Raw genomic sequence first — 26582 nt, 5'->3', positions numbered from 1 at the left:
AAAATCTATCATTATAGATTTATTAAAAAAGGCTAAATAAGTATTATAACGAACGGCCGTTTTAGATATTGTTCTAACAAACTACGCTTGAATAGGCTGTTTCTATCGTAAATTTTCGTTTACGAGACTGCTAACTTTACTATAGAGGATATCACCCGAAATATAGTCAAAAGTCAAAAATCATTTATTCATGTAGGTAACACAATGTAAATTTATGAACGTCAAAAAAAGAAATATACATTAAATGCTTCTAATTTTACATTTACTGCCAGTTCTCAAATCAAGGGCGTAGAACGGAAGAGAAGAACTGGCAATTAACTCTCCGCCACTCTTCTTAATCGCCAAGTTTTTAGTTTTACACAACGCTTGTAAGGAGCTGCAACCATTACACCATGTTCCTTCCACATGACATCTTAAACGAAATAATAATAAAATAAACTATAAAAAAAGATTTGTCCTCTATCAGCAGGAAGCATGGTGAATTAGGAGCACGCACTTACATTCTCGTGGGAACACGCAAATACACAGTCGAAACCACTAACATCACCGCATACACGAATTCAAGTAAGACCAGTCACCACAAGTAGCACCCGTTCACGAGTATGACGCATGGCCAGCTATCGGCCCCCTCGCCATATTTTAGGGAGAGACAACCCGACGCATGGACGCCGCCATAAGCAATGACAATCCTTGAAATGTGGACTAGGCTACATAAGAAAGTAATAATAATACTATAGAACTTACCAGACGGATGCATGCTCTCGTGACAAACGGGGCAGTTGACCGGAACTCTGGCCTCGAAGATTTCTATAGCTAAGTACTGGCGTAGGCATGACTCGCAGCAGCGGTGTGAACACCAGGCGAGTCTCACCATGGTGGAGGCGTTGAATGTGGAGAGGCATAGCGGGCAGTCTAAAACGTCACCCTGGAAAGAGATTACATTGGTAAGTCGCGCGGTCAAGCAGAACTGTGTTAGCTTAAACATTTTTAGGGTATATTGCTGATAAAAAATCCGAGAAATCTAAAGAACATAGTATTTAATGACCTAATGTGGCACCTAAGCAATGACACCATAAAAAATACAAATTTTAAAATTGTATTAAGCAGTAAGGAAACGCAAATAAAAGTGATGGGAAGATAAGAAACGCGCGTAAAGAGCAGTTGAGAATGACCTTGTTAATCTTTACGATTCATCTGTAGTTGGCTAAGACGGGCTTTTCTAAGATGCCATTGAGTCCGTGGGATTTTTTCATTCATTTCCATACTAATAATTTTGATACAAAACAACTTTATCCTTCATCCACGTAGAATATAATTCTTTCCTTTTCATGGGAACTCTGTTATCTAAGCCGTATTACCCAGAATAACATAATGCATTTACCGCTCTAGTTTCGCTTAAACATGCAAAATGTTATCGATTCGAGAAATCATATTAACACGAAATTAGCGTGACATAATTATTAAAAAATGGATGCCATGAAATTTGATTCGTAGGAATTTTACTTGCTTTTGTTTCAACATTTATATAGTGTGTGAATAAACTCATACCTCAAACAACAAATGAATTTAATGGCAACGAGACTTATATGCCTTGAATAATAAAATTATAAGCTATTTTAGTTTTTATATGCAATATTTAATTACCCTAATGAATTATAATTTATATAAAAACATTAATATAAATTGCTAATTTCATTTCAAGATTTAGCTAAAAAACAAAAACAATTTATAATTAATTATTGTCACAAAGTTGTAATAGGTACAGCCGACTCTCATAATTTGAAACTCAAGGGACCAGAGATAAATATCAAATTACTGAGAGTTCAAAATAACAAGCATTGAAATTGCTCAAATTGCTCAAAGAGATTGATCAAAATTCGTGATTTATTATTTCTATATTATTATTATGTATTAACATTTTAATACAATTATTCACAAATTTTTAATTCAAAAAGAAGTCCGTATTTTTTTATTTAGTTATCGATTTCCGATCATTGTCATGATGTAATCAAACATTAATATGACTTATTAACGTTTGAAAGAAACTGGGATACGTTTTTAACCAAATTCTATTTATATATACAATATATACAGGTATGTGCATGATAAACTCTTTAGGTTATATAGAGAGTAGAGAAGATGGGACTTGGGAGAAAAATTCCTTCAACTTCAAATTACCGAGGGGACCAATTGACATTGATTTTATTCAATTAATCGATTTTCCCTGGGACCGGAAAAATATATAGATAGATTCAAATTATCCAGAGTCCACTGTACTTGAAAACAGTATAAGGATATTATTCTTTTAAACTACTCGAATTTAATCGTATTGATGCAAAACTACAGTGCAGTCATAGTGTCTAATAATCTGGCCAGAATAATAATTTATTTAAAGATCCGACAACTATGTACAAACAGATGCTTGGTTGCCAACGGGTGCCAATGTCATGTTCTTGAACCTACACCTACATCTAAAACGTCGTGGGCGCAGGTATGGCTATCGACAGGTGTAAGAACTGATATCTCTAGCTTTAGTCTCAATGCAAATTAAATCTACAAATGAGTATAGATGCTCATATATTCACGGGACTCTCAACTTATTATATTCTCTACTGAACTAATTACTTTTCCCTCTAGAGGAGCTCAGTTATGACGTCACCCTTTGACGTCAGGTTCAAAAGCTAAAGCTGATAGTAATTTATCCTGACCTGACGTAAAGTTTGCATAAAGCAACCATCAACTAATTTACGAGGTTAAAAATAGTCTGATGTATTTTCGAAAGACTCCCAGAAAATTAAGTTAAATCCTATTAGCTAAAATGCGTATCGTTGTGTGTATAAGATCAAGTCCGAGCATTACATCTAATACGTATACAAATGTGCGATCGTACCTAACAAAAGTACCCCGAGGTCGGGAAAGACACTGGAAACATTCCTTAGGGTTTATAGGCTGGCTTGGTTAATTGGGGTTTTGGGAGAGGTAGGCTCAAACTGTCACTAATATAAGTACTCTTAGCCCACTCCACAAGTACGGTTTATTTATAAAGATACAATCATAGGAAAGGTCAGAAAGCAAGTAATAAATAAATAATAACACTAACAAAACTTTTCACTTATAGAAATATACCCCGAATCTGATCTTTGAAAACTGAACGTTGTTTGAATGAATGGTTTTAAGAAATAGTTTCCGTTCCACAATATTATTTAAATAACAACAATAATAATCAATGTTGCTCAGCGCGGTTTACCTCCTACACGGGAATACCCAAATACTTTACTTATCTTCATTCGCGGTAAACGTCTTAATTATTCAATTAATCATATATAATCACGTTAATACGTGAATCTAAATAACCAATTACATAACAATGGTTTGAGGACACGTTAAGAGAGATTCTAGCTGACCAGGACTTCTGTAAAGCACTTAGAGCAGTGGTGGGCAAACTTTTTTAATGGCGGGCCACAAAGTTTAAGAAATTCTAGAGGAGGGCCAGAATCATAGAAAATGCATTGTGTGTGAAAGCTTTTAATCACAATATTATTAAAACATAACAAGTAGAATCTACTTTTTCTTCTGAACCGTCAAATGGTAATTATAACGCGCCGTATACTATCTATGTCGATGGACCCTTGGCGGGCCGGATTAAATACTTTCGTGGGCCTGAGTTGGCCCGCGGGCCGTACTTTGCCCATCACTGACTTAGAGTATATATATACAGAATCGATTCATATCGCGACTTCTTAATGTCAAAATCCAATACATGTTTGATGTACGACTAGCGCTAAGTCTCCTTTCTAAATCTAACTCTTAGAACGTTGCGCGATGTAAGTTTATACCATTACTGTAAAGCGAAAAATATTGTTTGTTTAAGGGAGCGTTCAAGTATTACGTAAAGAATTTTGGGGGGAGGGGGTACTTTTGTAAAACGTTACGTAATTTTCGACTTTCCAGTAGGTTCGCTCCATAACCAGTAATTCAACATGCGCTTTAAGTATTCATATATTATATATTTTTATTTTTTTAATATTCCAATGATATTTTAATGCTATAAAAATACTATAAATACGACAATTACATTAAATGACAGATGCGAACAGAAATATATATATAATAAACTAGCTGACCCGGCAAACGTTGTTTTGCCATGTATATTATTTCTAGGAAACCTTTTTTTGGTTCAATAAAAATTAACTATCTACTATATTAAAAAAAGGGTTGTCCGTAGAGGGGTGAAAATTAGGGGCTGTATGCATTTTTGTATGCTGTATCATAAAAAAAATATCTAAAAAATAAAAATTTAGGGGTGGACCACCCTTAACATTAAGGGTTTTGAAAGATAGATAGTAGCCGATTCTCAGACTTACTGAATATGCATTAAAAAAATCATGAGAAGCGGTAGATCCGATTCGGAGGAGTATGGGAACGAACATTGTGACACGAGAATTTTATATATTAGATTACACACAAAAACATCTTAAATATATAAACGTCTTACCTGGGATTTAGGTATATAATCATTATATGTAATTATGTATTTTGAACGCTTCCCCAGTCTTTGTATAAGATTATTACCAGCAATTGCTGTTCTCGGCATTTTAATCACAAAATAAAAAATCTATTCTCAACTTTTAATCAAATACACAACAATTACTACACACGTTTCAGTTTCAATAAAAGTTCTCTAGAATTTCGTAAAGCTTAGATTTTCGCGTGCACGAATATACGTATGCAGACACAAATAATGATTAATACAAATTTCAGTGTTATATATAGTAAGAGATAAAGATTGAAATTATCGAATTTTTAACAAACAAACAATGATAAATATATAATTTAACTAAGTTGTTTATTGTATTATCAGAACGTCTGATTATTGTTAGCTTAGATATGAGTGCTAATTACGTATTAATAGTACATAAGTAATGGCAAAATTGTTTTGTTTGATAATTATTTTAATGTTCTCGGACATTACTAAAACTGATTGCACGATTATATAAAGAGCTTTTCAACGAACACAGTTCGGCATGGGAGCCGATATAAACAAAATTGTTATATACATATATATATATATATATATATATATTTACGAAATATTTATAGGAATAGGAAGGAATGGAAGCATGATCAGAAGTTCAAAAAACTTCGTAACAGTTTTCAAATCAAAATGTAAAATTGAGATACTGTCAATACAATTCAGATATATTTTCTATGTATATGTTTTAATTGAATTATTCCCGACTTTTTTCAGAAAAATTCTCGTGCCAGCCTAGCACTTTTTAATAAAAGATATATTCGTATCACACAGATATCCCCTATCATATTGTTACAAGAAGTATTATAATAATCATTATTTTCAAATTAAGTCCAAATTAATATCCTCGGTATTTTGATAACAAATTGCTAATAACATTAGTCATCTGCCCAATTTAATATGTCAATAAATCTCTGCAATTAATACGCTCAGATCTGAACGTAGGCGACAATTGAAACTTGGTATTTTTTTTAATCAAAAATAAAGATGCCATCGCATTATTAAGACAACATTTTATTAAAATGGGTTTATCCGTTTACCTTAACTAGATACTAAGTAGTGCTACGCATCTGACCGGACAACAATCTCCGTAAAACCCATACTGTTAATAATTGTCTGCAGTTGTCATTCTATCAAAAACCATGACATTTGATGACGTCATATAATGAAATTCAGGTACATGTATTTTATTCGACACGTGCTGATATCGCAAAGTTGAAAATACGTTAAAATAACTCCATATTGAAAACGGAATCGCTATTATACTAGTAACGTATACCAGTCGGTCAAAAATTATAGGGATTATTGGATACAAATATAATGCGAATAGTAGACGGATACTGTAGCTGCGGAGTTGTAGCACCGGACACAGAACAAGAGACATTCCGAAAGATTATTTTCCAACCTCCAGTGAGAGAGTAGTAAGAGCAAAAGACACATTGTATATTCGCGGACGCATGGCTAACCCCTGCGACTCCTTCAATACAAAAATTCCTTCGGGAGTGTGCTGCGATATTGCGGGCTACTCGATTGTGAGGAAGTTACATGGATCTGGTATGTGCTGCGCCTTCTTAAGTCCTCATTTTAAAATGTGTGATGTTTGAGAGCATATATAACATTAAATATCAAGACATTCTTTCAAGCTGCCACAGACCCAAGAGAGACTGCACTTTCTAACTCGATTGTACATATTGTCTTATCAGCGATCTAATATTTGCTTGCACGTGGTCGCGTAATAAAGTAAACCAGGCCATCGAAGAACCGCAAAAGAAAAATATACGATTTCAACACATATTTGATTATGCATCTGACAACTTTAACGTTGAGAATAAGTTTGCGTTCTTCGCGATGGTACGCTCTTTTCTTAAAGGATCCTAAGTCGAATTGTTTCGGTAATACTTCCGTGGGTAGTTGTTTTTACGTTATGGTGGAGCGCGCCAAATCTGCCTTAAAAAACGATTGATTGTGTCGTCAGCCGTAACTGGAATTTCGTATTCGGCCTAGACTAGACTATTCTAATGATGAAACTCTGCTGCAGGTATTAATCCGAACAACTCCTTTGAACACTCTCCATGGTAAATGCGGTAGACGATGCAGAGAGACGCCACATCTCTACGCAGAGCTTCAAGTGGAAGGAGTTTATAATGGGGAGAGGTGAGAACAATACTCTATGTGGGGCCGAATTTGCGCTTTAATTATAATATGTAGTAGCTTTTTTAAGTAATTTTAAACTCTCAATCATTTAATTTTATAATATTAGATATTTAAAGAATCATTTTACTGAATACTAAGCCTTATTATTTCCGAACGTACTTTAATTGTCAAATAGCTATCATCTGAAAATTCCACGTTAAATTTCATAAAAAGTACACACACTTCTTTTGGTGATAACTCAAAAAATTTTGAATATAAAAGTTTATCATCCAGTTTCAAAAGTAATTGTTTTTCAATTACACATCAAAATGTTTAAATAATGCATGGTACAAAAGATCAAATATAAAGTGAAGGACGTAAAAATAAAATACACGAGTTATTATTTATTTTTGACAATTCAGAGCGTATATTTATACTTTTACGTATATATTTTGGAAATTTGAGCCGGTTAAATTATTTAAGGATTTGTTTAAACCCATACTACGCTTTTTTAATGTATTTTCATTAAACAGTAAGTTTACGTAGGCTTTTAAAACAATACATAATTAATCAAAGCTACAGCCAGCAAAGATGAATTTGAATTTGCTGTGTGGAGTCAAAAATAATACTCAATGTTTCTTTAAAGACAAAAAACCTGTGGGTCTACAACCTCTTGAGGCCTGGCCTTAGATAACTGTATCTGTTTAGTGATAATTAGTTTTTTCTAATAGCAAATGGGATAAGCTATCTGTGCCTGACACACGCCGTCGACTTTTGAGTCTATGGTAAACCAGTTTCCTCGCATACTTTCCTTTACCGTACGAGCGAGTGTTAAATGCGCACATAGACAGAATTTCTATGCACAGATTCGAACCTACGACATCTCTCGCTGAAGCCACTATACCAACACTGTTCACCGTTTCTAATTAATTAAAAACGATAGTAAATTATACATTACAGACAACATATTATGACATTACCATGGTGGCGAAGTCAACCGTCGTCAGCGAAATTGTCTTTTCATCGACAATTAAATGAACATACACTAACTTAGATATACATTTTGACTATGTTAACAATAGTGGTTTTGACACAACACTTCGTCTCTAGCACTGATCGACAAAGCGTGTCGTATGCTCTAAGGAAAACCTCGTCGCTGGTTTAATAACATAATGGGGTTTGTCCGACATACTTTAGGTATTTCTAGTAGGTCATGAACAGCAATAGCTCAATGGTTGTCGATTTAATTATAATTATTAAGAGTTTAGCCTGTGATCAAACTTTTGAAAACACTTTTTCGTTTTTTTATAAACTAAGTGGGGGTGAAAATGTTACACGAAAGACACGGATGGCGTGTTTCGATCGACTGTGATTGGACTAGGGATGCTTGTTTATAAATTTATTAAAACTTTTTTGCATTACATATTTGGTTCATACATTCAGATATAAATTAAGGTGGTAACGGGCGGCTTGATCGCTAAAAAGCGATCTCTTCCAGGCAACCCTAGTAAGGAAAAATAAATACTAAGGGTTAAGTGCATACTAAATTTAATAAAATAAAATATCAGGTAACATTATAGACGTATACAATTAAAAATCAGATGGAAAGAATATGGTTAAGAGGTGTTTATATAGAAGACTTTTCAAAGACGTTATAGAAGTAGCTAATTGTATGGGATCAGGGAGCGTATTCCAAAACTTTATGGCGGAGATCCTAATATTGAATGTTGCTTACAAAGGATGACAGGTGAGAAGGGATTTCCAAAATACATCCATCATTGGAGCGAAATTTATCATTACAAGGACCCAAGAATTTAAATTCATTTTTTTAATTAAACTCAAACTCAAAATATCTTTATTCAAGTAGGTAACCAAGTACACTTTTGAATAGTCAAGTTAAATTAATCATAAATTTACATTTACTACCAGTTCGCAAGTCAAGGGCGTAGAGCGGGTAAGAAGAACTGGCAAGAAACTTTCCGCCACTCTTTTTAATCGCCAAGTATTGTCATACAAATTGTTTGAACTGGAGCAATTCAATCCCAAGGATTAGGATCATTTAAGTAGTCCTCAAATTTATAAAAAGCTTTGTTGATTAATTTTCGTTTAACGAGGACTTTGAATTTATTTAGTGATAATTCTCTAATTGCGCTTGGGAGTTTGTTGTAAAAACGAATACAATTTCCATATAAGGAGTGGTTTATCTTTTGGAGCCTGGTTGGTCGTACACTCAAATTAGTTCTATTTCGCGTATTATACTGGTGAAAGTCACCATTTGTTTTAAAATCGTTTATATTTTTTTGGACATACAACAAGGCTTCAAGAATATATTGACCAGATAGTGTCATAATATTTAATTCCTTAAACTTATTCCGTACCGACTCCCTCGGAGAAACACAACAAATTCCCCGAACAGCCCGCTTCTGCAGCACAAATATGGATTGAACCTCTGCAGCAGCACCCCACAATAAAATGCCGTACGACATAACGCTATGAAAGTAGCTATGATACACAATTTTAGCCGTGTCCTCATCAGTAAACTGTCGGATTTTCTTTACTGCATATGCTGCAGAGCTCAGCCTATTCGAAAGAGTCTCTATGTGTGGGCCCCATTGGAGTTTACTATCTATTGTTATGCCTAGAAAAACAGTTTTGTCAACAAAGTTTAGTTCACTGTCCTTAATTTTCAGGTTACCAATATCTCGCTTTACGCTAGTAGTTGTAAATCTAATACATTTTGTTTTATTCTCATTAAGCAATAAGTTATTTACATTAAACCAGTTAACTATACGAGAGATAGAATTGTTTACATCGTCCAATAATACGTTATTCCTATTCACTTTAAATAGAAGTGAAGTGTCATCAGCAAACAATACCATGTCATGAACTTCGTTGACAAAGAATGGGAGGTCATTTATGTAAATCAGAAATAAGAAAGGCCCGAGAATCGATCCTTGGGGGACGCCCATTGATACCTGCGAACCCGGAGAGGTGACTCCATTGACATGAACTCTTTGGATCCTTCCCTTTAAATATGAATTCATCAGGCTGGAAGCTTTGCCATCAACGCCATAGTGTTGAAGCTTTCCAACGAGTATATCAGGATGAACACAGTCAAAGGCCTTTGACAGGTCACAAAAGACGCCGACTCCATCATATGATTCTTCCCAGGCGTTAAATATGTCCGAAATCAACTTCACACCGGCATCGATTGTGGAGCGACCCTTAGTGAAACCATACTGTTTATTATGTAAGAGTTTATTTTTATTAAAATGTAAAGAAAGCTGGTCTAGCATTATCTTTTCAAAAACTTTGCTCAACGCAGGGAGCACGGAAACAGGTCTGAAGTTTGACGGATCAGACTCACTACCTGCCTTGAACAACGGTGTAATCTTACTTAATTTCATTTCGTCCGGAAAAACTCCACAATCGATACAGCTGTTAAAAATTATAGACAATTCAGAGCTTATTACATTAATAACGGAATTTAAAATGACTGTTGACATACCCCATATATCTTTACTTTTTTTTAAATTAATAAGCTTAAAAGTTTTAACGATATCATTACAAGTTATATGTTAAAACTGAAATTTAATATTACATTCAGGTACACATTTTTCTAGCAATGAGATCGCAGCAGCAGGTGAAGAATCTAGGGACTTGGTCGTATTTAGTGGTACATTTGTAAAGAACTCTTCAAAAGGAGAAGCTACCTCTGGGTCAGATTTTATTAACTTCCCTTTAACTTTTAACATATAATCAGTTCGTTTGTCAGACGTTTTACCTGATTCTTCATTTATTATTTTCCAGGTAGCTTTTACTTTATCCATGCTATTTTTTATTTTTGAACTTAAATATTGAGACTTTGCAGTTTTGCAATCTTTTTTGAAATTATTTGAATACAACCTAACATATTCCCTAAATTCCACACTAGTGTTATATTGCATTTTGTCATAGATTTCATATAATTTTAACCTTTTCCTGTGTAACTCCTCATTTGCCCAGTCACAGAAACTTGTTTTCTCAGAGACCAATAAAGTCTTCTGAGTAAATACTTTCTTGAATTCTTCAATAAATGATCCAAAAAAAGTATTGTATAAATTATTAGGGGATGAGTTGCCACACAGAAATGGCATTCTATAGACCAATGCTTCTCTAAATCTGTCCAAACGGTCATTTGTAATAGGAGTTATCACAATTTTCTTCTTTTTACATGTTTTTTGTTTCCTTAATTGGAATTCAAACCATTGACCAGTGTGATCAGATTTAAATCTATTGAAAATACAAACATTCAAAGGGGCTATGTCACTATATATGTTATCTATACAAGTTGCGGTGCTAGCTGTTATTCTTGTGGGTGAATGAAATTGATTTATTAAATTGTATGAACGAAAAAGACTAAGTATGCGTACACTTGAATTAGAATGACAAAGTAAATTGACATTAAAGTCCCCACACACAATTAGCCCTTTATTACACTTTACTAATTTACACAATATCTCCTCTAATACATTTTCAACATTATTATAGACAGCTGATGGAGGACAATATAGACATACAACAATGAATTGCTCCAGTTCCACACAGGAGATTTCAATAGTTAGTTCTACAGAGAGGCTGATAATATCCTTTCTTTCTTTGCATTTAAGTTTTTTACTTATTAGGATTAATGAGCCACCATGAATTGCATTTTCTCTGCAAAACACACTACCAACCCTGTGGTTACAAAAATTAAACAAAACTTCATATTTTTTTTAGCCTTCATATTAGTACAAGGAGTTCTGGTCTTGAAAACGGAGTTGTCTTTTGTTTTACATTCTCACAATAGTAAACGTTTATCAAAAAACGATGATATGCGTCGTTTAATTGTCATTGGTCAACAGAATGTCTAATTAATTAATCAAACGATGCCATTGTTTCCTTTTTCAAAAGTAAATTCTGACCTGTCTCTCTATATTAAGTCGACAGCACTAACACGAAAAAATAAGGTTTTTGTCTAGTAAATAGTAATATGGTAAAGTAATAGGCTGTATTTCTAAATCGCTATACTAAGTCGCGTTACCTTGATAACCTATATCTGTACTTGTAAACATTATGACATAACAATCAATGCGGACCGGCGAAAGGAATTATTACGAAACGGTAAAGGTAATCGGTGCGCGTGCGCCGTGCACGTTACGAAATACGGTAAACAATTAATCACGTTGCAACATATGACAGTCGCCTTGCAAATACTAGATATATCGAGTTGACGATAATTATAAAATTTATATATATTTTTATTTATAGGACAGGATAACCGCCGCTCATGGACACCTGCATTGCCGGGGTGTAGTGGGTGTGTTGCCGACCTTTCAGGGAATGGTACACTCGTTTCTTGAAGGTCCTTAACTCGTATCGGTTTGAAAATACCTCTACTGGCAGCCGACAAAGTGCCTTAAAAAGCGCTGTTATAAAAAAATTAATAGGTGAGTCAATCAAATAGAAAACCTTATGCGATCACCTTAAGGTCCTTTTTTAAATGACAGCGTGAATTTATATATCTTAAAATATATACTACATCTAATATTAAAACTAAAAGCAATGGTTCACCATTTTATAAAAAAAAATCTGTACGCGTTATATTTATTCGAAGAAACACTTCGAACATTACATATCAAAATACATTATTATGAATTTCAAGTTAAACCGTTTATACATACATAATAACGGCTAACAACCTTATGATATTCTTTATGGTTCTATCTCTAAATTCATCAAAATACATTGCCCTTATTATGATAAAAATGGCAAACAAGATAATAGATTATAATTACAGATTAAAATTTTTGTTATAATTTTCCTGTAAATGTATTGACACTATGGTAGCAACAGTCGCTACGAGGTAATTATGATTTTTATCAGTGAGTCGAGGGTGACTCAATATATTTTTATCAAAATTAATTCGTTATTATAGACGACGTGAGACCGATACCAGAACAAAATACTAATAATCAGACTACGGCATCAGAATGATTCATATTCGCGAGGCGCTAAGGGTAAGAAGCAGAACTTAGCGCGCTTTTGTCATGCTAATGGCCGATTTACATTATCTTAGTGTTTAGGAGAGTGCTTTAGTACAACTTGAAAGGCAAGTTCTTTAGCGTAGCGTTTACTAAAGCAAGTAGCGTTTACATGTTTCAACTAAAGTACTATCCTAAAGCACTCTCCTAAACTCTAAGATAATGTAAATCGGCCTTTAGTGTTTAGGAGAGTGCTTTAGTACAACTTGAAAGGCAAGTTCTTTAGCGTAGCGTTTACATGTTTCAACTAAAGTACTATCCTAAAGCACTCTCCTAAACACTAAGATAATGTAAATCGGCCTTTAGTGTTTAGGAGAGTGCTTTAGTACAACTTGAAAGGCAAGTTCTTTAGCGTAGCGTTTACTAAAACAAGTAGCGTTTACATGTTTCAACTAAAGTACTATCCTAAAGCACTCTCCTAAACACTAAGATAATGTAAATCGGCCTTAAGCGCTGTCTCTATTAGGGAGCGTTTCAAGTATTACGTAACGAATTTGGGGGGGGGGGTCCTTTTGTATAACGTTACGATGCGGGGCGGGGAGTGAATTACACGTTATTGTTACTATTATTTTCGTCTTTCCGGAGCAGTGTTGGCCTAGTGGCTAGCGTGCGACTCTCATACCTGAGATCGTAGGTTCGATCCCCGGCTGTGCACCAATGGACTTTCTTTCTATGTGCGCATTTAACATTAGCTAGATCGGTGAAGGAAAACATCGTGAGGAAACCGACATGTCTTAGACCCAATAAGATTTAAAAAAAAAACAAGTATTTGCCGTTTTCTGAACAAATTGATGAAATACATAATGAATATAAAAAAAAATCTAAAGTGACTTATGCACGTTAAACCCAATGTAAACAGTCAGTTACTATCTCCTCTAAATCATTTATTAATATAAATTAGTTATATTTGTAATAAATACCTAAAATTATTATGAAACAATTAAGATTTTCAACTTGGAAAGACCAAACATAGAAAATATTTTAAATTTATCAGATTGAACACATATCAACATGACTTTCCTTTTATATCTGCTAGTTATCATAACATTTTTGTTAGCCTTTTAGAGGTACTATTTATAGATTTTAAATATAAATACATGTATAATAACAGCTACTCGCTAGGTCGCGTCGGTCGGTCGTATGTTCTATAACCTTCCCCAGTAAATAAACTAAAAGTTTGTTGGAATGCAAAAATAATATTTTTTTGTGGTATATTTATGAATCAATAGTTTCCGTAACGATTTAGGATTTTTCATTGATCTATTTCACACCTTGCGTAACACTCATAATTCCACACATAACCTTTTTATAAATCTATAGCTTAAGTTTATCTGGGATAACGTAGTTCTAATGGCGAAAGAATTTTTCAAATCAGTCCTGTAGTTTTGGTTGTATTCAATGCAAACAAACAAATAAATATTTTTATAATATGTATTAGGCCGTTTCTCCACTGCTCCGGTCCGGCAAACGTTAATTGCCGATCCGATTTAGAAACTAACAACAGTACTTACGTGCTTCTCCACTACTCCGGCATCCGGTTTTTAACGATCCGATAACTTGCTAGATCGGAACGCGGTGTTTTATCGGTCCAAGTATATCCAAGAGGTTATAAATTATTATTCATAGGTTTATTTATAGTTTCTTGAATTTGAAAGAATCTGGATGGATAACCCGGACCAAACCAAATTATGTTGCTATTTATTTATATTTTTATACCATAGTATTAGTGAACTATTTATTAAGTAGATTTTAATATTTCAAGATATGATGACAATATAAAAAAAGTAATAAACTAGCCAGGGCAATAAAATATTTAGAATATAGAACGTTTTATTAATAAAATTAAGTATATGGGTTTTAGTTAATATAAGACGTGTTGCATGATAAATACACAAGTATCGATTATTGTCGGATCGGATATAGTGGAGAAGCGCAATCCGGCCTTCCGATATTTTTCTCATGACTCATTCCGGTATCCGACGTCGGACCGGAGCAGTGGAGAAAGGGCCTTAGTGTAGATGTCCGGTAACTATCGGAGGGAGCAAAAAAGTTTTTGTGCCTTTTCAAATCAAATATAGTTCAGGTATTGAAAGGGGCAAATATGAATGGGTCTTGTTCTACAGACAAACGTGAACGTGAACAAGACGTGCTAAATGAATTACTAACTAACTAAGAAAAGATAAATAATTTCAAGATAAGTAATAATATATTTTTTTTTATAGAACAGGGGGCAAACCGGCAGTAGGCTCACCTGATGTAAGTAATACCGCCGTCCATGGACACTTTCAATGCCAGAGGGCTCGCGAGTGCGTTGCCGGCCTTTTAAGAATTGGTACGCTGTTTTCTTGAAGAAAGAGCGTTAAAATTTGATGAAACATTATTAAGTTTTTTTTAATGTAACAGTTGGCAAACGGGCCTGATTTTAAGTGATACTGCCGCCCATAGACACTATACAGTTACATTGCCAGAGGGCTCGCAATTGCGTTACCGGGCTTATAAGAATTGGTACTAAGTAAGGTCTTTTCTTTAAGACTCCTAAGAATTGATCGGTGGAGAGCTAATATAATGTGATATGTTCTACATTGTGTTGGCAGATGTTGAGTTGACGAGTATTTTGTTTGGTTCGATTTTAAGATTGGCATCAGTACAGTATTGTGACCTTTTAGTTCGATTAGAGGCATCTGTGAGTATTGATTTCTTTTAAGAACCATTTTCATGTTAACTCTGTTTTTAAGTTCGTGAGTGCAACTATCCTGTCTAAATACGTGTCTCCTCCGTATTCTCCCCTGTCTCTCCCCTGATTTTTAAGGGAACTCTTCAGTGGTTTTAATACTATAAATATTCTATTTTTAAATTAATACATACATACATCGTACAAATTTAACATAATTTAAAATATACGATATGTAAATATGTTTTATACAAGTTTATTAATGAAAAATTAATTAAAGTATGTATTTAAACCCTCAGTACAGTTTTGCAATTCGTTTTGTTTTTGTTAGTTAGAAGTAAACTAAAACAAATAAACCTTACAAAGGAAATTGCATCGAGTATTTTTTCGGACCCAAATAATAATCCTGTAATGTACTAAATTTTATTAATACGTTTTCATATCTCCAAATATGAAACAACATAATAATTGACTATAATCGGTCATTTTTATCGCAAACTATGCGTAGATTTTTTTATCATAAAAAAAACAAAACAAATAGATAAAACGTACGTATATATAATGTATTACATAACTGTTATATGCTAATTTAGATGCTTACAATTAGCTTATGTAAACTTCACCCTTCTATTTGATTAAAGATTCAAAGAAGTTGCGTATTTTCGCTTTCACTGTATACTCGTAAATATATTTCTTCTATCAAATAACTTACCCCAGGTGCTCTTATCTCTGAATACTGTATATTTCTGATGTCTGGTCTGGCCTTTACATTCAAGTAAGCGTTTTAAACAAGCATACAAATCACCTTTATTTACGATATTATTAATTAGTAGGTTAACTTACAAAATCATATCGATTATATAACACAATTTATTCACGAATTAATGAGCAGATTACTGACATACAGTCCCTAAGGAAATCATTCTATGTTCATACATTTTGATTTTTATAATTTACTAGCTGACCCGGCAAACGTTTGTTTTGCCATGTATATTATTTCTAGGAAACATTTTTTTAGTTCAATGAAAATAGCTATCTACAAAAATAAAAAATAGGAGTTGATCGTAGAGGGGTGAAAATTAGGGGCTGTATGTATTTTTGTGTGCTGTACCATAAATAAATAAAAACAAAAAAAAATCTAAATAATAAATTTTTTTTTTGGGGTGGACACCCCTTATCACTTAGAGAGTTGAAGGATAGATAGTAGCCGATACTCAGACTTACTAAACTACTTATAAAAAATTTGATAAGAATCGGTTAAGCCGTTTCGGAGGAGTATGGGAACGAACATTGTGACACGAGAATTTTATATATATATAGAGATAACATACGCTCCAATAGTGCTGACAAATATCTGTCCCTATTTAATGATATTTTATATTCAGGCTTCTGTGACTACAAATTGGAAGCAATCATTGTGTCGCCGATACCTGGCTGATGTACGCCATATGGACAATTGATATTGATAAGGCGCCATACCTTACCGTAAGAGATAATTTACGCACATAGAAATAAAAATCCGGGCACACCCGCGATTCGAACACCCGACCTTAGGGTTGAGAACCGCACGCCTAAGTCAACAATTCTCTTTGTAAAGCAGGCGTTAATATTACGCTTGCATTAATCAAGTGCGCGTGCGATGAATTACTGTCTGCACTGACGCAATACTTGAAAGAAGTGATTTCGTTATATCATTCTGTTTACTTAATATTATTACATATTCTCACGTAGATCCACGTAATATTCAAATAGAAAGATAATACATATGTATTGTAATTCTTACTCAACATATATGTTTTTTTTTATATCTATATACATCCTAAGCAATCGCAATGATGTCATAGGAATACCAAGAGACTTCCATAAAACACTATATAGTGCAGATTTGTACGAAACGCCATAGACCATAGAAGAAGCAGAACAACCAGTGGAGCAGGCGGGATTAAGGAAGAGTTTCTCAACTGTAGACCACATTCACACTCTTGAACTTCTGATTGAAAAATACCAAGAAAGACAGCGAGCTCTTTATATCGCCTACATCGACTACAAAAACGCATAAGATACCGTTTCACATGTACTAATAGAGCAAAGAGTAGCGAAGGAGTATATAAAATTCATAAAAAGTATATACCGTAACAACACGGGCAAAGTCAAACTTGTGCCCAAGCTTTCCCATCAAAAGATGTATGAGACAAGGCGACCCGACATCGCCTATGCTGTTAATTGCCATCCTAGAGTCGATAATAAAAAAAATATACTGGGAAACAAGCGGCCTGAGATCCTTGGAGGGAAGTTCACCTGCGGAGGATTCTTGCAAAGTAATTTGAAAATACTAGATATTACTTAGTACCGATAAAAAATTGTAAAAAATGAATGTAATTTATTTTCTTAAAAAATTATAATAGGATTAAGTTTGCTTTGTTTATGCAAGCAATATGATTTTTATTTTATTTATTTTATTATACATCATAATACGATAAATAAATACCAAAAGGAAAATAGCTGTTTTAAAACACTGCAGACTATCTTTCATACATAATTTATTTACGATTTTTTATATTAACAAGTAGACCGATGATCAATTAATAAGAGAGTGAACCTCCCAGCGGTGTTTTAGCACGAGCGCTCTCTTCTCTTTCTCTTGCGCCACAAATCGTCATACTCCTATTGTGTTAGACATCTGTTCATAGCTATGAGTGCTATATAAATGTACCTTTATCAGTACATAAAAGGCCATCTCTAACATATATGACCTTTAAAGCATGTGCGATGTTGAAGTACATTAAATGGAATTTCAAATTAAATTCAACATCAAAGCCAGCGACACTACTTTCAAATGTTTCGAACTTCATAAAGAGCATATTACGAAATAAATGCTTGTATGCACAATGAAGCATAATTAACAAACTCCTACATACTTAATTATCTACTGTTTTAAATTTAAAAGCAAAATTAATAATATTTGAGATAAATTATAAAATACTTCTAAATCATCAATTTTTTATTTAACAGTGAGTAGTTACTGTTAATAAAAGACAAAGATCCTATTAAATATTTTAATAACTTTGAAAATATCTTGCATTTCACACAAACAAGAAACCTTTTTTTCAGAATAGGGGACTAACGGCCCACTGTTGTTAAGCCCGCCGCTCATGGGCTCGATGCCAGAGGGCTCGCGAGTGCGTTGCCGGCCTTTTGTAAGGTAAATGAGTATAATAACACGTGTTAATCTGATAAAGCGAATAAATTCCCAAGACCTAAGGGACCTACCCTCTGCATTAACATAATTAAATCGCAACACAATTAAATATATTGGAAAACTGAATAAATTTCTCGATAACATTTCAAAGTAATTAATGTTTCGGTGAAACCGCGTACTAATCGTTAATAATCAGTATAACAAATTGAACGTAGCGTTTAATCTAGATTGTTATTATATTCAGATTTAATAACGTCGACACATGGTTTCCAAAACACTAGCCGTAATTTTCACGACGAATACGACGGGGCGTTTCCTTTGATTCTAATTGCTCAAACGGAACATGAAATCATGTCCCATGCTTTGGCTATTATTGAGTTCTTAAAAAAAACGATATGTACATATATTAGAATATTTAGCGTGTTTTTTTTTTTGTTTCAAAATTATTATAATGCGAATTTTACTAATTTTTATTTAAATAAAATACTTTTATAAACTTTACCGTTATAGTAACTTCTATTTCTAGAGAATTATTAGGTAGAGATCTATAACGTAAAACGTTTACAAGGATAAATCTAACTCGCACATTAAAAGCTATATCGCAGATTTTTTTTGAATACAATTGGTTTTTGGAACAAGGAATTTTGCTTTTTTTCATCGCGTTTTCACATGAATTTATTAGTAGTAAGTAAATAGTCCTTCAATTTTGTATTATTTCTTGTATATACAAATTGTTGGACAATATTGATATCTTAACCAATAAGGAAGGTCAGCAGAAGAGTGATAAATATACTTCCTTAACCATATCTCTATCCGTACCTTGACAGATAACAACTACTCTAAGGGGCCTTTATACAAGTTGGCGCCTGCGTCCTATGTCAATACCTCACCATACCAAAAAAATCCTACATACCAACTCTACGCGAAAATCTATGTCTATTTTTTATGAAATCCTAAAAGTAATCTGTGGAACAATTTTCAAGAAATATCTTTACATAATTAGTCCGCAGATTAATCGTAAAAACTAGAAGCATCACCTCAAATATATAGAGACGGATCCTTATAATTGATCTACAATAACAGATTTTTGTTAATGATTTTCTGATAGTTTTGACTTTGAATCTTTGCTTATTTAAGTAACCTGGCTTGTTTTTTATATGGTCTTTGTACGCCTCCCACCAATGCTCTTTAAACTCTTAATAGGATTGCGAATGAAGAAAACAATAATGAACTTAATTGGTAGAATTCATAATACATATATAGAAGTTAAGAATATTGGTAAGGGTTAGGTCAATTCACTAGAATCTATGTCGTTTTAACTCCCGATACTTTCTCTTCCTTATACAAAATGTATGAAGTAATCTCACGCGACTTGCGATACTCTTTCATCCTATTGAAACTATACCATAGTGACCATACTATGGAGTTGAGCCTTATGAATTAATACTTATTAATTAAAAATAATACCAAACTCAGCGAAAAATAACCTCTCGAAAAGGGCACACTTGACACAATGTATGGAAATAATAATTAATGAATTGCATAGATTAACACTTTTTAATTGTCTGTTGCGTGAAATGACAAAAGGTCTACATAATTTCCCTACGAAGTATTGATACTACATATTTATAATCTATAGTACATATTTGGCGTTCCCTTGACATCCGAGTTATCGAGATTCCACTGTATTTTAATATATTAATGTTGTTTGTTGTTTTTTCTGTGTATTGTTTTGTAAGTGATATAAATGGAAATAGTTGCCAAATTGGAATAATCTGTAAGCTTATTTTGTTAAAATAAAGTAATATTATAATTAATTAATTATTTCTCGAATTGTTTTCTTTTATAATCCAATATCCATTGCCTTAGCATTGCAAGGTCAGCCGTCTCGTCGGCTTGACGCCTATTTTCGACTAATTGATTCGTCTCGCTCTATTATCAATGAAAAGCATATAAAAAGATCGATTTATTACTCGCGAATAATTTTAATCAACAGGAAATAAGGTAATTTGAAGGATGGTAGTTTCCTGTGTAAATTTATCCGGAAAGACTATAATTACATATTTACAAGTTAGATGCTTTACATAATGTATTTTATATGTAGTAACTCGTATCCGTAAATTCGTTATATCCACAATTTGAAATTAACTTTATCAACACAGACAACCCACGCATATAATTCACAGCTACATTCTCAAATATATACGCACACACACCCATTCCCATACTCATACATTCACGCATACTTACTAATGTTTTTATACTTGTGTTTGATGAGTTGTCACACTAAGACCACTTTTTCTTAAAAAAATTGTATTAAACGTGCACCATAGACAAAGGAATAATTGTTGTCTAGTTATCCTCAACACAGGGCCTCCCTAGTGTGGGGACTAGCGATAGATGAATTTTGTCACCACCATTTCTGTCATAAATAAAGTTTTTATTATTATTATTTGTCTTAATCTGTATTTCATGGATCTTCATTCATTTAGATGTATTTTTTTCGTTATGTATATTATAGAATATAAGACACGTTATCCACTGATAAACGTAATTTTATAAGAAGTAAGTTCTATGTGTGTTTAAAGTATATATATACATTATACATATATGTATAGTACGTATTTTTTTACGTTGTCTGGAAAAAAGTGTTTTTAGCAGTAAGACCGCCCATTTCGTAACCATATCCTTTTTAAAATAAAATATGTTTATTATGGAACATAAGATACAGGTATCACTTATTCCACGTCATTAAATTTGAATCTGTAGGCATCCCTATCATCGGCAAAGAAGACACAGGGTGTAGTCCGAGAGAAAAAGCCGGCATAAAAAACTCTCGGTACTCTTTTAAAATAGCAAATCATCAAACAACACTTATTTTAAAACAAATATCGCAAATTAATTAGGAAGTAGCCTGTCTAGGATAGTCCCAGGCCCTTTAATCAACTAGATAATCGTTAACCTTATAGTAAGCCTTTTTACACAGCTTTTCTTTAATACATTTCTTACATTTCTTTTTTAATTCACTCCTAAGATTTGCTATTGTTTTTAAATGTTACTCTTGTAATTGTATAAGTCTACACTGTTATCTGTTATTTTATATTTGTTAATTTTATTACTAAGGGTACTTCTTTTCCTTACAAATGTTGCCTGGAAGAGATCGCTTGTTAGCAATAAGGCAGACCTTTGCCTCCGTAATGATTAAACGTTTAAAAATAAATAAATTCACAACCTTTCTCTTTTAATATGTTTATGTTATTTATGAATTGATATACAAACGTCCCCTAAACATTTTTAGCCTATCCTAGTACTATTTCGCTGACAATCGAACCAATAGTAACCGAGTTATACACTGTTATTAACAACTGCGATTCAATAATAAAAAAAAAATGTGCGTGTACTAGTGTACACACGTTAGAAGTGAAACTTCTTTATGACCTTATTTTTCGAAAAATTATCTATAATATGCAACTTTACAGAAATTGGTTAAATAAAGTTAAATTAGATAAAGTTTAACAAAAGGCTTTTAATATTACTGACTTGAATACAAATAATACAATTATTTCATTTTACCTTATTACCACTAAGATTATTACAGAATTTCATAAATTGTAATAGAATTTTTAGTATCATTGTTATCGTTATTATAAATTTTTGTTATTAATGGTTTAGAATCTCTTTGAATCAACCCTGGTAGGGACAAGAAAAAGACGCGCGTAACGGTTAAATGTGACGCGTAACCGAAACATGTGACGCGTAACCAAAAAATGTGACGCGTAACGAAAAAATGTTACACAAAAATTTTTTCCAACCCCGATAAAGAAGTTTCACTTCAACAATGATTATATCATAACTCATTACCATTTCAGATCAATTATTCTTTGTTTTACTATGTAATAAAATTAATTACCTCCTCGTCCTCAGCTATATACACAGTCGGCTTCGCTTGCGCTTCAACACCACTCAGTTTCACGGACCTGCCGTCTGCTTGATCTAAAACTGTAACAAATAAAAAATACTTTAAAGCCTTATTACTTTTAAAGGTCTAATGGTTAAAGGTTAATCAGCTATCAAGATTTCATAGTCTCACAATTTATAAATATAAGATCTTAAATGCTAAAAACCATATTATATTAGACGAGCTTGGTCGTTAAATTTATTTAAAAAACTTCTTTTTGATCATTTTCTTTCTGCCTCGTAATTAGCTCTGCTTATATATATTAATTATTGTGACTCTAACCTTTTGTATTTTAAATTTTTGTTTATACATATTTTTATTTATTTTTTCTTTAGACTTTATTTTATTTTAGTTATAGTAACGTGTTATTTTGAGTATAATTTAAAAATTATTTTTACATTTCTTGTACTCTATCCTCTGTAGGTGTTTCTTTTTCATTAGGGTTGCCTGGAAGAAATCGCTTGTTAGCGATAAGGCTCGATGCCTTATAACGTGTAACCCTAACTCTTTTAAATTTAATTTTGAAAAATTGCATCGGATTCGATAATAGTAATATTCTGAAATAGGAATCCTTTATTTATTAACAAAAACAATTACAAACAAATAAGTTTCCTTTCAAGAAGTATCTATAGAAATGAGATACGTTAATATAAATTATTATTATTTAAAAATCTGAACGTTGAGCGTAACCAAACGTAATTATTACGATACGTAGAAGTTTCTAGAGAAATCCATATAACACAATCGTAGAATCGACCTGTATCAACTATAATTGATCAAACCGTCATCATAGCTACATTTATTGCTATACTAATAGAGCAGTATTGATTGGTAAAACCGTGTCCTTGTTCATAACATGTTATGTTACATATTCAAATAATAAAAATAAATCACTTAATTGCATGTGTTTAGTCCCCATTTTAACGTGTGTGATGTTTTAGAGCAGGGGTCTCCAAACTAAGGCCCGAGGGCCACATCTGGCCCACGGACTGATTTTGTCCGGCCCGCGAAGAGAAAACTTGAAAACTCCTTTTAGAGAACCTTTTTTAAACGTTGCGTACTTTTTCGGACTTTTTTTTTCATCTGTGGACTATTTCACTTTTAACCAACGGCAACAATGATAATATGGTTTTGGCCCTCGGTACTAAGGCTGGAAAGTTTGAAGACCCCTGTTTTAGCGCATACATAAAATAAAAATACAATTGTGTTCACGCTGTTAAGAACAGAAAAAGAACTAAACAGAGTTAAAACTATGCAACAAACGAACCAGATTTTACGAAGCTATTACGACGTACAATTCTTTTCCTTTCCTATTAGATTGAAACATTATGAAACAGATTTAGAAATCTGAGCCCCAGACCTAAAGAGGTTGTAGAGCCACTGGTTTTTTTTTATTTTTATAAAAATATTTTTTCCTTTTTTTTTCATTAAAACAATTGATTAATTAATGGAGATTGTTGTGTGGTCAAATAACATTAGACTAGCCTGTGCATGTTGCACGATATTGAATATTATAGAAATAAATAAAGCCTAGACTAGGTATAAGTTACTCAAGGATAATGTAGCATTCTATTTAGAATCTCATCTAGTAGTTTTTGAGATTTTTCATTACAAATATAGAAAAATATTTCCTCTTTATATAGATAAATCTCCTAACAGATAAAATGGAGTATTAAAACTTCGGTACCCATCCCTGGGACGGTCAGTAACGTTTTTTAAGTCTTCTTTTAACTAACCCTTTCGCCATTACGATTCGTTAAATATAGAATCCGGGTGAAACAGGAAAATAATCTTTAATCTGGCAGTAGCACTGACGATAAGCCTATCTATTCCATTAAAACAGCGGATCAAAGAGATTTCTTAATACACTGCCGTTGATAAACGACAAACGCTGTTATCTGATAAGAGAGATTTTATGACAGCTAACACATGCATAATCTGTAATAAAGCGAATCAAAGCTTAACTTATAATAAACAACTTTTATTAAAAGTACTTGCGAATACCAAAAACAATATTAATAATATTAGATGAGGATAAGAAAACCCAAAATGTTGAAATCGTTATGGTTAATCGTGTGGTGGATAATTGCATTTCTTCGATCATTTTTAATTTTATAGACAAGAAAGTGATCGGCCTCAATACCGTCTTCACCATAAGGGCACACGGGGCCCGTGCCCAGGGGGCCCCGAAGGACCGACAATTTCTACATAATATATCATACTGTATTTGATCACCTATAATAAATGCTCATACTTAGTAATTTTTTTGATTATATTTAGCTTTTTTTACTTTCTAAAAGGGCCCCAAATTCTTGTTTGCCCAATGGCCCCAGCCTAGTTTAAGACGGCCCTGATCGGCCTTCTGTCTGACATATTATGTAATCGATTTTAGGGTTTGAAATATCCCAGCTTTCTCAGGTTTGTATTCATTGTAAGACTTGCTCCTAATTGCGCAAGAGAAATTACATTGGTACACAGCCGTGGTTCGAACGCACGAACGCACGTCAGGGACAGCAACGCACGCCAATAGGCCAATACTGCTCTACCCTACGACACGTTTTTGTTTATAAAGCAAACCGACAGGAGGCCCATCTGATGTTAAGTGATACCGCCGCCATGGACACTTAACGACCAGAGGGTTCGCAAGTGCGTTGCCGGCCTATCAAGAATTTCTGCGCTCTTTTTTTGACGTATGTAACGCTGTCAGTAACGTCATTGCTTCGACATATTACCATTATTGCACTAAATAGTTATAAAATCATTATATAGCCTGCTCACGCTTCGAAAATAGTATTCAAAAATTGTCCCGATTAGAATCGCGCAATCATAGATGATATGTGAAATTATTAATGCATAAAATTTTATCATCACAGTTATACGCAGGAATGATTTTATGTATGAATTTAAAGTTTCAATAGTAAGTTGCAATATTATAACAACCTTAAAACTTCTTTGATTTAATTAATGGACTACTACAGAAAGTTTCAATTTGCCACTAGATGTCACTAGCAACAAAATGATTACTATACAACGATTTTTTTAAAACTTGAATTCACAAAGTGTATTAAACAAAGTTGCAATAACTTTATGTGTTAAATACGGTGTTCTCAACACATTTCTAACTTTCCATAAAATTCTACAACACTGGTTTATAGCTCGGTATAACTTTGCTTATTTACATTTAAATCGTTATTTCAAGACTGAATTGAAGTTATAAGACATTTGAGCTAGGTCAATAAAGGTCGTTACAAACATATAATAAATAAATATCAATATATTTGTGTATATATAGGACTTTTAGGCTTTAAGCATCATCAGTTTCGTCAAGGCAGAATACAAAATACCATCCGTATCATCTCGACGTCTGTCGTTCCACGACTGAGCGTTTCTTAAGGCAGTTTTTGCCGCGCACCACCACTATGTTAACGACCTACCCACTGAAAGTCAAAGTCAAAATCATTTAGGTAACAACGTTCAATGTCCACTTATGAACGTCAATAAAAAATACATATTAAATCCTAATTGCTTCTAATTTACATTTACTGCAAGTTCTCAAAACAAGGGGTTCTACGCCCTACAATAAGAAGAACTGGCAATATCCAATACACTCTCCGCCACTCTTTTGAAGTATTTCCGAACCAATTCGACTTAGGTTTCTTAAAGAAACGAGCGTACCAATACCTAAAAGGCCGACAACGCACTTGGGAGCATTCTGGCAACATGAGTGTCCATGGTCATGATATGAGCTTCCTCTCCGTTTGCCTCCTGTTACATTAATAAAAATGTTCGGCACGTAATCTTTAAAACTCGTATGAAATATTCATACATGCCAATGAATAGTACCAAGTTTTATGTATTTGTTTACGTTTCATGACCACATATTAGCGGTTAATGGATGTCCATTAAAATACCTCTATCAGATAAAACCGGTTTTGCATCTATAATGAGCTCTTCCTACACATTGTCTATTCATTTATATATCGACGCCTTTTTCCCGAAGGGGTAGGCAGAGACCACGGATCTCCACT

The 26582-nt window shown here is 33.3% G+C and overlaps 1 protein-coding gene across 2 annotated transcripts in view; it reads right to left on the bottom strand.

The window, feature by feature from the left end:
* Positions 1–26582, bottom strand: part of LOC125057780 (E3 ubiquitin-protein ligase RNF19A-like) — a 63853-nt gene that overhangs the window by 9720 nt on the left and 27551 nt on the right. The window contains exons 2-3 of one of the 2 annotated variants that reach the window (XM_047661668.1): positions 22507–22595; positions 745–925 (exon numbers count right to left, since the gene is read on the bottom strand). In XM_047661668.1, coding sequence (XP_047517624.1) covers positions 745–925; positions 22507–22595 — 270 coding nt within the window. Of the gene's footprint in view, positions 1–744; positions 926–4495; positions 4726–22506; positions 22596–26582 lie in introns of those variants that run through there. The other variant, XM_047661669.1, reaches the window with a different exon arrangement.

Source organism: Pieris napi, chromosome 17 (genome assembly GCF_905475465.1).
Source record: "Pieris napi chromosome 17, ilPieNapi1.2, whole genome shotgun sequence".
Lineage (NCBI taxonomy): Eukaryota > Metazoa > Arthropoda > Insecta > Lepidoptera > Pieridae > Pieris > Pieris napi.
The sequence above is the reverse complement of the archived record's forward strand: the minus strand, read 5'-3'. Positions and strand labels throughout refer to the sequence as shown.